Source organism: Nomascus leucogenys, chromosome 17 (assembly GCF_006542625.1).
Source record: "Nomascus leucogenys isolate Asia chromosome 17, Asia_NLE_v1, whole genome shotgun sequence".
Taxonomy (NCBI): Eukaryota; Metazoa; Chordata; class Mammalia; order Primates; family Hylobatidae; genus Nomascus; species Nomascus leucogenys.
Window position 1 is genome coordinate 88,850,078 of NC_044397.1, and position 13,801 is coordinate 88,863,878.

The following is a 13,801-nucleotide window of genomic DNA, read 5'->3' on the forward strand; positions in this document are numbered from 1 at the left end:
GCCTCCTGCCCACAACGCAAACCGTGGACACTGGAGTCCAGAGCTTTGGGCAGATGGAGGGCCTTTTATTCGCGAGGGTCGGGGGTGGGGCTCTAGGTGGGGACAGACAATAAATAGCGAGGAATGTCGGGGTCTCAGTGCATCCAAAACGTGGATTGGGGTGTTGGGGGTCCTGCAGCCTGTCAGCGAGTCGGAGGACGAGGTCAATAAATATCCAAACCGCCGAAGCGGGCGGAGCCGGCTGGGGCTCCGGGAGCAGCGCAAGTGAGGAGGGGGGCGCGGGATCCCCGAAAAAGCGGGTTTGGCAAAAGCAAATTTCCCAAGTAAGCTGGCAGAGATCGCGCCAGACGCTCCCCAGAGCAGGGCGTCATGCACAAGATAGATTTGCAGTTTGCGAACCGACAATAGGTGGGGGTGCGTGGAGGATGGAACACGGACGGCCCGGCTTGCTGCCTTCTCAGGCCTGCAATTTGCCCATCCACGTCAGGGCCTCAGCCTGGCCAAAAGAAAGAAGTGGTCTGTGATGCCCCCACCAACAGCAGCATTCCTGGCTACAAGGACCCTTCGAGCCCCGTTCCACGGCCGCGGACCCGGCCCCTCCCTCCCCGGCCGCTAGGGGGCGGGCCCGGATCACAGGACTGGAGCTGGGCGGAGACCCACGCTAGGGGCGGTGTGAACTGGCAGGCGGTGGGCGCGGCTTCTGTGCCGTGCCCCGGACGCTCAGTCTTCCAACGGGGCCCCGGAGTCGAAGACAGTTCTAGGGTTCAGGGAGCGCGGGCGGCTCCTGGGCGGCGCCAGACTGCGGTGAGTTGGCCGGCGTGGGCCACCAACCCAACGCAGCCCAGGGCGGCGGCACGAGACAGAGCAACGGCGAAGAGGAGCAGGAAAAGCGCCTCCGATAGGCCAGGCCTAGGGACCTGAGGGGAGAGGACGAGGTCAACACCTGGCACAGGCCTCTGATTGGCTCCTGTGACTCGCCCCGCCTACGCCTATAGGTGGGCCCGCACTCCTCCCTGCGCCCCGCCCCCGCCCCAACAGCCGACAGCTGTTTAGTCCACTCGCACGCCTCGAATCCCGTCCGAACTCGTCATTGGCTGCTTCCTAGCGGCCTGTGTTGATTGGCCGCCCGAGGACCCGCCCTCCCGCCGTGGGCCCAGCCCGGCAAATGCACAGCTAAGCGGGTGGCACGGGGCGGGTGGAGCGAGGGGCGCGACGGCGAAGGGGGGCGTGGGCAGCCGGACGTACCCTGGCAGGGAGCAGCAGGTGGCGGCGGTGCATGGGGCCTGGCCCCACCAGCGGGCACTGGCCCAGAGCCACGGCCGGGGGGCCATCTAGCTGGAGAGAGAAGGGACAGGTGACCCGATCGGAGCCCAGCCCAACCCTCAGCGGTGGGGCAAGAGACAGCGAGGGGAATCGAGGCCGGGGAGGTTATCTAGGGAGATCCCGGAGGGAATCTGGTGACGCCTGAACGGAGGGAGATCTGGGGCTGAATGAAGGGCTTCTGCCCTCTGAAGTCGCAAAGACGTAGGGTGAGCCCTGTATCTGGACGGGGAGACCAGGAGCCAGGGAGGGGATCTGCAGAGTGGGCAGCAGGTCTGAGGCAGGGGAAAGAGAGGGGTCTTACATGGGAAGGTGGATCCGTGGCCCGGGGACTGGGGACCCCCGTGACAGCTGGAAGGAGAAGAAAGAGGCATAGGGCGCGTGGAGGGGCGAAGGAGGGCGGTGGCGCGGCGTGCCCCAGCGTGGATCCCTTCCCTCCTCCAGGTGTCTATACACGCCCCGCGGAGCAGATGGCCCACCTCCTCCCGGTCCTCCGGGGAAGGGGACACATGAGGGACTCGCCTGTGGCTCCCTCTGCCTGCAGCAACTCCATCCGCTCCTGCAACTGCCGGACGTGTGCCTCTAGGTCCCGGTTCCGAGCCTCTGCCTCGCGTAGTTGACTGTGGGGAGGTAAGGACGGTGAGTCCGTCCGGGCCGGAGGAGAGGGGCTGCCAAGGGTTGCCACGGGCCCCGCGCCCCGGCCCTGACCCCCGACCTGGCGAAGTTCTGGTTGTCCGTGCGGATGGCCTCCATCTCCCGGCTCAAGCTCTGCCGGGTGAGCACCTCCTCCTCCAGGGCCTCCTGGAGCTCCCGCAGCGTCACCTCAGCCTCAGCCTCCACCGCAGGGATAGCCGCTGGAACTGCCACTTCAGCCTGTGTATGGGAACCAGGCTTAAGGCTGCCTGTGGCTCCCGGAGGACTCAGGACTTTGGGCACTGGTTCCAGGCTAGGGATCCTTGCTTAACCCCTACTCCTCCGTCCCCTCAAAATTTCTGGAATCCCCATAGCTCCTGCAATGATCCAAGCCCCCTCCCTCCCCTACCTCCCTCAGCCCCATCCCTGAGTCTGGTCCTCTAAATCTACACAGGGACCAGAGCGCTGGTGCTCAAACGCTAACACAACCTATGTCCCTCTGCTGCTCAAAATCCCTCCAGCTCCCTAATGCCCTCATGACAAAAGGCCTTGCTGGGTTTTGTTTCCTGCTGGCCTCTCCAGCCTTCTCAGGAACGATTCCGCCAAACTACCTTTCAGGAACAAATCAGGATTCCCACCTGCCCAAGGCCTTTGCCCTTGAGGCTCTCGCCTGACCACGTGGCACCTTTCCTTCCAAGGCTGGCTTCTCCTTCGGGAGCGCTCAGCTAAAAGATCAACTCCTCAGATCCCCAGCAACACACACACCCTTACTTAATGCCCCACTGTAACTACAGAGACCGTGTCATGTCTGAAGTAACCTCGTCTCTCCGTGGCTTCTGTCTGCTTCTGTTCAGGAAGTCCCTAGAGGGTTCTGCAGTGCACGCCACCCGGGAAGCCCTCACCTTTTCTCTCCCGCTTGTCCCTGATGGACCCCCTCCCCTCCACCAACTTACTGTTTCATCCCGTGGGGACACCGAGGGCTCCAGGCTGGGCACTTGCACGTGTGGCTCAAGCAGCTGCTCGGCCTCCAGTTCCATGGGTGTGGGGCCTGGGACCTCACTATCCCTGGGGAGAGGAGGAGGGAGCGGGGAGGGAGACAGAATGCTGATTCTCTGGTGGAGAACCAGAACTCCTGGCCTGTGGGTAGGGGCAGCTGCTTCAAAGACCTCCTGCTTTGAGGAAGGAGAGCGGCAGAGCAAAGAGAAGAGTGCCCCAGGTAGGCCAATAACCCCTCCTCTGCTTAGGAAAAGCCCTGCCCCTCCCCTGGCCTTAGGCCCCTGGGAGCTGCTCTTTCTAAACCTGCAGGGACTTGGGGTCCAGACCCCCATGTTCTAGGGTCAGCTCATCTCCTCCCTTGACATGTGACCTCTGCAGACCCCTCTTCTTAGGGCCTCAGGACAGGGAGGCTGACGTGATGGAGAGACTGCTTGGCTCTGGCCACCTCCACAGATTTGGTCCTCAGACTGGGCATGGGACCCCAAGATGGCAACTTGAGGTCAGCACACCCCACTCAGCTGTGGGAAGGGGACAGCTCCTCCCTGGGGTATGAAGTGGCTGTCCCCTCCAACCCAGCAGTCCCTCCTGTAGGAACATGGCTCAGGACCTAGCTATCCTGGACATGCGCCTGGGTTCTAATAGAGGATGGGTTCAATCCTGACCCACCGTTCAGGCCCCACAGCGGTTCAGAATCGAGCTGGAGTTCATTAACAATAAGGTATAGTATTTGTAATGTTGTCTAGTAATAAAAGCTGATTAGAAAACCAACTGTTCTCTTAGACAAAGTAGCATGAGGAAGAAAAAAAAAAAAACCTGTTCTCCAGTATTTAAACACGTGTCAGTGCACGTGTGAGCCAGGGACCACTGCTGTCTGGTGAGCTCATGAGATATCAACTTCCTTTTCCTTATCTGTATTTTCTAATTTACTTGTGATAAGCAATGCGTTATTTGTGTAATTAATATTTTTTTTGAAACCAGGTCTCACTCTGTTGCCTAGGCTGGAATCTATCACGGCTCACTGAAGCCTCAAACTCCAGGCTCAAGCGATCCTCCTACTTCAGCCTCCTGAGTAGCTAGGACTGCAGGCACAGACCACCATGCCTGGCAAAATTTTTTCATTTTTTTGTAGAGACAGGGTCTCATTATGTTGCCCAGGCTGGTCTTGAACTCCTGGGCTGAAGCAATCCGTCCACTTCAGCCTCCCAAAGTGCTGGGATTCCAAGCGTGAGCCACCATGCCCAGCCTGTAAATACTTTTTTTTTTTTTGAGATGAAGTTTCGCTCTTGTTGCCCAGGCTGGAATGCAATGGCACGATCTCAGCTCACCACAACCTCCCCGTCCTGGGTTCTGATTCTCCTGCCTCAGCCTCCTGAGTAGCTGGGATTACAGGCATACGCCACCACGCCCGGCTAAATTTGTTTTTTAGTAGAGATGAGGTTTCTCCATGTTGGTCAGGCTGGTCTCGAACTCCTGACCTCTGGTGATCCACCCACCTCATCCTCCCAAAGCGCTGGGATTACAGGCGTGAGCCACCACACCCGGCCTAAATTAATACTTTTTTTTTTGAGATGGAGTCTTGCTCTGTGGCCCAGGCTGGAATGCAGTGGCATGATCTCGGCTCACTGCAAGCTCCGCCTCCCGGGTTCATGCCATTCTCCTGCCTCGCCTCCCGAGTAGCGGGGACTGCAGGCGCCCGCCACCATACCCAGCTAATTTTTTTGTATTTTTAGTAGAGACAGGGTTTCACCATGTTAGTCAGGATGGTCTTGATCTCCTGACCTTGTGATCCACCCGCCTCGGCCTCCCAAAGTGCTAGGATTACAGGCGTGAGCCACCGCGCCCAGCCTAAATTAATACTTTTAAATGGCCTTATTGTTATATGGCTGATTCAAAGAATTTGCATTCTTTTACAACTGATTGTAAAAGTCTAAACTTCATATTTTCCAAGATTCTGAAGTCCTGTGGCTCTGTGTACTACAGACGTAAAAGTTGATGGTTGCAAGATTCTGGGAAGCCCAGTCTGTGACTCTGAGGTTTTAAAATTCAATCTAACATTTTGAAGTACATAGATCTGAAAATTTAAGGTCCTCCAACTCTGGCCTCTTAGGAGTCCTTAGTCCCAAAACAGTAAGGTTCCAAGACTGATCCTGCAACTCCACTGGCTGCCAAGGAGCAGGACCCAGGAAGCTCAAGCAGCCTCGGGGCCCCTGGAGGCCATCCAGGGCAGTGCTTACCTGAGGGCCATGCAGGAGTAGGAGTAGCCCACGAAAGGCAGGTGGACCCCCAGTGGCGCACCTTCTTGAATGTCCGACAGTGTCTCCTGCGCAAGACACACAGATGTGACCAGCAGTCGTCAGGGCGGGCCCCTCACTGCTTTTTGATCTTGGCTTACATGTTTCTCCCAAACCAGCCCCAACTCAGGGCTTATCTAAAGTGGCCCCTCCAGCATTTTTTCTTTTTTCTTTTTTTTTTTTTGACATGGAGTCTCGCTCTGTTGCCCAGGCTGGAGTGCAGTGGTACAATCTCAGCTCACTGCAACCTCCGCCTCCCAGGTTCAGGCGATTCTCCTGCCTCAGCCTCCCGAGTAGCTGAGATTACAGGCGCCCTCTACCACGCCTGGCTAATTTTTTATATTGTTGGTAGAGACGGGGGTTTCGCCATGCTGGCCAGGCTGGTCTCCATCTCCTGATCTCAAGTGATCCACCCACCTCGGCTGTTCTAGTCCCAAACTCGGCTCAAGCAGTCCTCCAACCTCAGCCTCCCAAAGTGCTGGGATTACAAATATAAGCCACTGTACCCAGCCCACTTCTTTTTTTTTTTTAGATGGAGTCTTGCTGTCTCCCAGCCTAGAGTGCAGTGGCACGATCCCAGCCCACCGCTAACTCTGCCTCCCAGGTTTAATCAAGCGATTCTCCTGCCTCAGCCTCCTGAGTAGCTGGCATTACAGGCAAACGCTTGGCACCAAGCCTGGCTAAGTTTTGTATTTTTAGTAGACACAGGATTTCACCATGTTGGCCAGGCTGGTCTTGAACTCCTGACCTCCAGTGATCTGCCTGCCTCAGCATCCCAAAGTTCTGGGATTATAGGAGTGAACCACCTTGCCCAACCTTTTTGTTTCTTTTTTTTTTTTTTTTTGAGACGGAGTCTCACTCTGTCACCCAGACTGGAGTGCAGTGGCACAATCTTGGCTCACTACAAACTCTGCCTCCCAGGTTCAAGCAATTCTCCTGCCTCAGCTTCCCCAGTAGCTGGGATTACAGGCACCCGCGACCACGCCCAGCTAATTTTCTTGTATTTTTAGTAGAGAAGGGGTTTCACCGTGTTGGCCAGGCTAGTCTCAAAACTCCTGATCCTATGACCCGCCGGCCTTGGACTCCCAAAGTGCTGGGATTACAGGCATGAGCCACAGCACCCGGCCGCAGCCCAGCCTATTTTTTTTTTTTTTTTTTTGAGACGGAGTCACACTCTGTCGCCCAGGCTGGAGTGCAGTGGCATGATCTCAGCTCACTGCAAACTCCGCCTCCCGGGTTCACGCCATTCTCCTGCCTCAGCCTCCTGAGTAGCTGGGACTACAGGCGCCCGCCACCATGCCTGGCTAGTTTTTTGTATTTTTAGTAGAGATGGGGTTTCACCGTGTTAGCCAGGATGGTCTCGATCTCCTGACCTCGTGATCCGCCTGCCTCAGCCTCCCAAAGTGCTGGGATTACAGGCGTGGGCCACCGCCCCCAGCCAGCCCAGCCTATTTTTTAATTTCAATTTATCTTATTTTTGAGACAGAGTCTCTCTCTGTTGCCCAGGCTGGAGTGCAGTGGCACAATCACAGCTCACTGCAGCCTTGACCTCCTGGGCTCAAGCCCACGTCGGCCTCCCTAGTAGCTGAGTATACAGGCATATGCCACCATGCCCAGCCAATTTTTAAAACATTTTTGTAGAGATGGGGTCTCACCACGTTGCTCAGGCTGGTCTCAAACTCCTGGGCTCAAACAACCCACCCGCTTCGGCCTCCCAAATTGCTGGGGTTACAGGCGTGCACCACCGTGCCTGGCCCCACCATTTTTTCTTGTATCCTGTTGCTTCCCTTCAGGGCACCTGCCACACTCTCCATAATTCTCTAATTCTCTAGACTGCAAGTAGATGAGGGCAGGGACCAGAGCTCATCTGGTCTGTGCTGGATCCCCAGTATTGTTCAGCAAAAGGGTACAGAGCCGAGCAAGCATGCCACGACAGCTTGTTACATGGTGAAGAGAGACCGCCTAAGGGAGGAGGAGTCCTCTCCTGCTTCTCATCCCTCCAAGTCTCAGCTCAGATAGCTCCCCACTCCAGGAAGCCCTCCAGGACCTTCCTTGCTGAGTCAGGAGCCCCCCACCCCCTGCACTCCATTGTCTCAGCCCTGATCACTCTGGGGCCTCACTGTCTGAAGACTGGTCTGTGTTCCCCTACTGGACTGTAAGTCTAGGTCACTGCTGAGTCCTCAGCACTAGATGGGCACAGAGCAAGTGCTCTGGGGAATGAGTGATTCAAGACCCCAGGAGGTAGGCACTGTCCTTACTCCAACTTTATGGAGGGAGCATGGGGAGGTTCCCGCAGCCGAGCAGGGGCCACAGGTACCTACCCCGCCCCCGCTCACCATGGCAGTGAGCCCGTCCTCCACCAAGTCGAAGTTGCATGTGTCGGTGGCACCTTCGAAATCCGGCGTAAAGGGGGGCACGCTGTCTCGGAGACCATCCCAGTCGAGGCCAAAGAAGAAGGGATGTGTCCGGAAGTCGCCTGCTCCACCCCGGCCCAGCCGTGTCTCCGGGGGACACAGCAGCCTCTGAATGAAGTCTCGAGCCTCCTCAGGGACCCCTTCTTCCGCCATCGGCAGAGAGAGGTGCTCCTGCTCAGAGGGAGAGGAGGCGATAGCCTGGGAGCGCCTACTGGGAGAGGCCAGGGCTCCCTGGGGCCGTGCTCACCTTGTAGTGGACGATCTTGCCATAGGTCTCCGCCGTGGAATCCGCGTAGAAGGGCGTCTGCCCATAGAACATTTCATAGGCGAATACACCCAGTGCCCACCAGTCACACTCGGGCCCGTAGCTGCTTGTCCCGGGCCCACTGCCCACAGCCTGCAGGATCTCGGGGGACAGGTAGTCTGGGGTGCCCACAGCCACCAGCGACCGCACCTGGACCAAAAGGAACAGAGCCAGGCTTGGGCCCACCCCTCTGGGCCCACCAGCTCTGGGCCCTCCTTCCATCCACTCCCCAAATGCTCAGCCCCTCCCTCTGCCTGGTCTAATGCTCCGCCACACAGATGCACACTTAGGCCTGGGTCACCACCTCTTTCCCCCTCCAAATCCAGTCCCGCTCCCACACTCATCAGCAGCCCGAGTTGCTCTGCGGCCAGGGCACTGGCTCACCGTTCCATCTGCCCGCAGCTTGAGGCAAGAGCCGAAGTCGGCCAGGCGGATGTGGCCACAGCGGTCCAGCAGGATGTTGTCGGGTTTGATGTCCCTGCACCAAGGAAAGGAGAAGGGTGGGGTAAGTGAACCTCCCTTCTGTGGTCCCACCAGGCTCCGCCCCTCTGGACAGTGCCACTTGGGGCCCCACTTCCGCCCCTGTAGGGATTCTACAGTTCTGGACCGTACTCCCAGGCACCCCCCAGTGGGCCCCAACCAAGGAGGTCCCTCCCTAGGCCTTGGCCTCTCTGGGCTCTGACCTTCCAAGAACCTGGCCAGGGAACAAGCTTGCTATCCCCTCGCCCTAGCCCTCGGCCATGCTGCGCCCACCTGTGCACGTAGCCAAGCCTGTGCACGGAGTCTATGGCCATGACAATCTCCGCCAGGTAGAAGCGCGCCATCTCGGCCGGAATCCGCTCCCCAAACTTGCTCAGCAGTGTCAGCAGGTCCCCGCCCACGTAATACTCCATGACCAGGTACTGAGAAGGGGTTCGTCATGGGTGGTTGGTAGTCCCCTGAGGCCCTGATCCATCACGGATGGCCGGGACGACCCTTCCCAGAGACACCCCATCCCTGGGCAGAGACCTGCAGCCCCAGCCCAGAGATAACCATAGAGATCTGCTGGGTCAGATCAGAGACCACCTGCGGCCCCTGCCCCCTACCCCTTGAAAAAAAACACAAACAAAAAAACTTTCCTGGGATGTCACTGGGCAGATTCACTCCCCCTGAGATGTTCTGGGAAAGAGAACCCAGAGGCCACCCAACACCCAGAGAATAGGTCCCAGACACTACCTCCCTAGGCAGTGGCCCCGTTAGAATTCCTGAAGACCTATCCCATTCCAGGTAAGAGACTTCCCGCAACAGAGACATCTTTATAGGAGTCCCCCAAATCAACCCAGAAACGGGCAGTGAGGGACACCATCCCCGTCCCAGATAGGGAAGGCCCCTCATCCACCTGACACACCCTCTTACCGCACACAGACTCTCCCACAGACGTTTCTGGGCAGCATCCCCAATCCTAGAGCTTCCTCTCCCCACCTCCTCGTCCAGTGACAGCACAGGCTCTGTCCCTCTTCCTAGTCACCCCGGCCCGGAGCTCACCAGGTAGTTCTCATCCTGGAAGGCGAAGTGCAGCTGCGTGATCCACCGCCGGTCCCCATTCACCAACACGTCCCTCTCCTCACGGAAGCACGACACCTGCAGGGCACCCGGAGCAGCTGCAGCCGGAGACGGGGCGCGGATCCTCAAAGCCCCCCACGCCCGCCCAGCCCCTCACCTCGCCCCTCTTCAGCATGTCCCACTTGTTCATGATCTTCATGGCATACACCTGGCCCGTCTGCTTCATCTTCACTACCGCTACCTGAAGTCGAGATAGGGAGGCAGAGTGGAGACGGCGGGAAAACAGAAGGGCTCGCCCAGACCCAACTCCACCCTCTTCTGCACCCAGCCGTGGCCCCGCCCACCTTCCACACCACGCCCATTGGTCCCAAGCCCCGCCTCCAGCCCAGCCCTAGGTTCTAAGGCTCAGTCATTCATCAATTTCTAAGGCCCCGCCCCAACCCCTATGCCCCGCCCACCACAAGTCAAGTCAGGCTCCCGCCCGGTTCGGCTTACCTCGCTGAACGCCCCGCGTCCGATCACCTTCAGAATCTCGAAGTCGTCCCTCTGCAGTCGGACCTCCTTAAGCCTCACCACGATGGGCTCCGCTGGGGGCGTGGTGGGGGAAAAGAACCGAGGGTCACCAGAAAGGGCACTAGAGACAAGGGGAAAAGCCCCACCCTCTCTCTGTCTCCCCTTCTCTCTGCCTCTCAGCTTCACCCTAGGACTGTCTGCTTCCCAAGGGCTTCCCCACATAAACACTGTGTAAGGTTCTGGGGACCAAAACTGCCCTCCCGTAGAGGTGAGATGCCTGAGAAGCCCTTTGCGGGACAGGGCATTGGCCCAGAGGGCTCCAAGGGTGTGCAGGATGGTGAGAGTGGGGTAACGAGGTCTGCAGAAGGGCAGACCCTAAAGAACAAGGGGAGAAGGAAATAAGACCCAGTTCTTCCACCTTCCTGGACTTCCAGCCCTCCACCCTGACTCCAGGTGACAGTTCAGGTGCAGCCAGGGCCCCACCCCCATGTTCTCATGTAGAATGTCCTAGATAATGGCCCAGACGTGGGGTTGTATCCAGTACCTCTAGATTCAGATGCAGGTGGTTCTTGAACCACACTTTGGGAAACCCTGGATTTGGGGCTGGGGGAAGGAACAGGACAGGGAGACAAAGCCAGCATGGTCACACATCCCAGACTCAAGTGCTCCGGTCCAGCCCATCTCTCAGTCCTCCAGGAGGAGTGCTTTAGTCCTACGCCTTATTTACAGATGACAATCAGGCCTCTGGGAAGTCAAGGTCCTATGACTAGGAATGTTAAACAGGGCAGCCTGGGTAGGGGACCAGCTGGGGTGGAGGCTTGTGGCTCAGGGACTGTGGGGACAAGAAGGCCTGGACTCCTGGGGGGTGGAAGAAGTGGAGGCAGGATGGAGAGAGGGATGGGTGTAGGAGGGGAGGGAAGGAGAGGAGACAGTGGGTTCTGGAGGAAAGAGAGGGGTTCCGGGGGGGTTCCGGGAGAGTGGGCCAGCAGGGACAAACCAGCCAGGGCTGAGGACGGGGGAGGGAGGAGAGAGCCAAGACATTGAGCCCTTTTAAGGCAGCAGGAACCCTGGCCCCCTCCCCCGCCCCAGGCCTGGCAGGGGAGGGGCCGCAAGATGCAGCTCGGGCCACAAAAGGAGTGCTCCTCCCGGGAGCGCCAGACCCCTACCCCGCCCGGTCTCAGTTTACCCTGCCAGCCCAACATCCTCTGCTAAAGGGAGGCCAGGAGAGTCATTAGGGGCTGTGGGAGGTTGGGAGAAGGTTTTTCCAGAGGCTGAGTGGCCTGGCCCCTCTTGGCCTCCACCTTCCCATCTGTGAAATGGGAGGAGGAGGGAGAAGAACCAAGCCTGGGTCAGAAAGAGATGGACACAAGAAGAAGCAGGGGAAGGTGGAGAAACAGGAAACAAGTGTCACACACTTTATCACACACAGGTTAAAGACCAAGCACCAGTCGCTGAGGGCCAGAGGGGCAGGGTGCTGGGAATGAAAGAAACCAGTGACCAGTGAGCCCGAGTCCTGGGCTTGGGGAGGAGGTGGGCAGACAAGGCAGCTGGCAGAAGCGGAAGCATCCTCCTTCCAGCCCTGGCCCCAGGCCCTGGAAAGCCCTTGCAAGAAGGGGTTTTGTGGGACAGCTGGAAGGTTGGAGGCCCTGGGCCAGGAGAATTAAAGGACGCAGGGACCCGGGGTGGCAGGAATGGTGGCTGACCCACATGGCTCATAGGGACCGAGACTTTGGGGCTGGGGGTGGGGGTGGGCGCAGAATCTACAAAAGAAGGAGGCACACCCAGAAGAACCCAAAGTTGTCCCTCCTGGATCACAGAGGAGGGGGCGTTGGTGGTGCCTGTCTGCAAAGCTGGTTCTCCCCCAGAGCCCGCGTGAGTCACTGCCCTCCCAGCGCCTGGGCACCTGTTGGGGCAGCTGGAGAGGCTGGCGCCGAACACCTGCCTGTCGGCTGTGCCCCTGGCAGCTGCCCCATGCTGGCCCTCTTGGCTTGCCCCAGTCCGCAGGAAACCAGGGGAGAGGGCCATAGAGCCCACTTTTGGGGGGAGGGTCCTAGGAAAGGGAGCTCTCAGCATGACCCTGACCCTGACCCTGAGGCGGGGTGCAGAGAGGCCATGGGAGGCTGTTGGCAGCCCAGCCTGCTGTGACTCCGAAGCCATGGCTCTGAGTCATAGCCACCCTGGCCTCTGCTGACCTTACTCTGCCCCTCCAGGGTGGTGGCATAGGGCAAAGAAATGTTGCCCCAGGACCCAGGTCCACACTGAGCCCCAGGATGGGAGGATCTCCACATGCCCATCCTGCCATCCTGCCCCCCCAACAGCCAGGCCTTTGTGCCCAGACCTGTCTCCTGCCCCACCCCCACCCCATCTGCAGGAGCCCCGAGGGCAGGCACTCACCCCACTGCAAGAAGTCGGCCACGTACTTGTCCTGGGCCAGTTCGGAGGCGCCCAGCTCCTGGTGGACGCCCAGGAGAAGGTCGAGCAGGGGCTCCAGCCCCAGGAAGCCGGGGTCCAACACCAGCTGCTGGAGCCGCCTCAGCCGCACCTCGGCTGACATGTTGGACAGGCAACACCATGGCCCCTCCCCGGGCCGGGGGCTCGGGGTCCTCCTGTCACAGGGCCTGGCAGCCCCTGTCCAGGCCCTGCAGCCCTGGCTGCATGTCTGCCTGTCCCTGGCTGTCCCCTGGGCCTCTCTGGCCACTTCTCTCTGCTGCCGAGGCCTCCTCCCCTTCTCCCCACCCCTTGGTCCAGCCCCCCTCCCGCCTCCCAGCCTTAACCCCTCACAAGCCAGCCCCCCAAGCTCCCTCCTTCCAGGGCCCTTCAGAACCCTTCAGTGCTAGAGTAGGGGGAACAGATGGAGAATCTCAGCTGTCACATTGTCACCCCAATAAAAAGGTAGAGCACAGAGGAAGCCACAAGTGTGATGAATTCCAAGAGGAACCTGCCCATTGCTGAAACGGGGCCAATTGAGGCTGAGTGACCCAGTAGCAACCACCCCCTTGCTCCCGACAAGCTCCAGAGCTGGGGGCTGGAGGCTGGGGGCTGGGGCTGGGGCTGGGTGGGAGAAAGGGGCTGAGGCCTGGGAAGGGGGCGGGAGGCCAGGGCAGCTTCTTGGGTGACTCAGAGATGGATTCCGACTCGGACAGTTAAATTTAGCCCTCAGGCTCTCTGCTTTATACTAGCTTTTTTTTTTTTTTTTCCAGGAGGTGGGGAAGGGGTGGTGAGGAGAGGACCAGGAGGGGGCACCCTCAGAGCCTGAACAGGGGTGACCTGCTGCTCAAAGCCTGGGGGAGGAAAGTGGTGGAGCCAAGCCCTCCCCGGGCAAACGAGACCCCAAAATAGCTCCTTGGCCCCTGGCCGGGGAGCCACATTCCTGCCCAGGCTGGGATTAGAAACAGAAACATTTCGGGGGGTGGAGGGTGGCGCGGGAAGACACACTCCATGCGGCTCCGAGAGCCAAGAGGGATCTGAGCTCTTCTTTCCAGGGTGGACAGTTCTCCAGAGTGGAAGGGCCAGGCCTGAGAAACTAGGAGGCAAGGACCGAGGAGTCCCAGCTGGGCAGGGCCTGGGAAATGCGGTTCTGGGCAGTTCTGATAATTTAAAAAACACCCACTGAGGACTTTGATGAGGGCCCTGGCTGCAGGCGGGAGGCTCTTCTTCCCGAGAGGGTCCTGCTCCAGCCGCTGGTGTGGGTCACCAGTTGTGTGACTCGCAGGTCCGTTCCCTCCCTGGGCTCTGGCTTTTCCTGCTATGAAAAGGGGTGGGAGGCGCTGGGCTGGAAGCAGGCCTGC

General features: G+C 59.0%; 1 protein-coding gene across 11 annotated transcripts; it reads right to left on the reverse strand.

The window, feature by feature from the left end:
* Positions 1-44: 44 nt before the first annotated feature.
* On the reverse strand, positions 45-12,768 carry DMPK (DM1 protein kinase). 11 transcript variants are annotated; one of them, XM_030797306.1, is made up of 16 exons: positions 12,408-12,768; positions 10,558-10,616; positions 9,996-10,087; positions 9,658-9,741; positions 9,483-9,578; positions 8,712-8,860; positions 8,343-8,436; positions 7,902-8,108; positions 7,577-7,825; positions 5,184-5,269; positions 2,907-3,018; positions 2,036-2,193; positions 1,843-1,940; positions 1,625-1,671; positions 1,246-1,331; positions 45-917 (listed from the first exon to the last, which is right to left on the reverse strand). In XM_030797306.1, the coding sequence occupies exons 1-16, from the start codon at positions 12,584-12,586 to the stop codon at positions 758-760; spliced, it is 1,956 nt and encodes a 651-aa protein (XP_030653166.1). In that variant the 5' UTR covers positions 12,587-12,768; the 3' UTR covers positions 45-757. The 11 variants fall into 11 exon arrangements, with proteins under 11 accessions (XP_030653166.1, XP_030653163.1, XP_030653165.1 ...); XM_030797303.1 differs by having other exon boundaries at positions 7,562-7,825; XM_030797305.1 differs by having other exon boundaries at positions 1,246-1,335; positions 7,562-7,825.
* Positions 12,769-13,801: the final 1,033 nt, after the last annotated feature.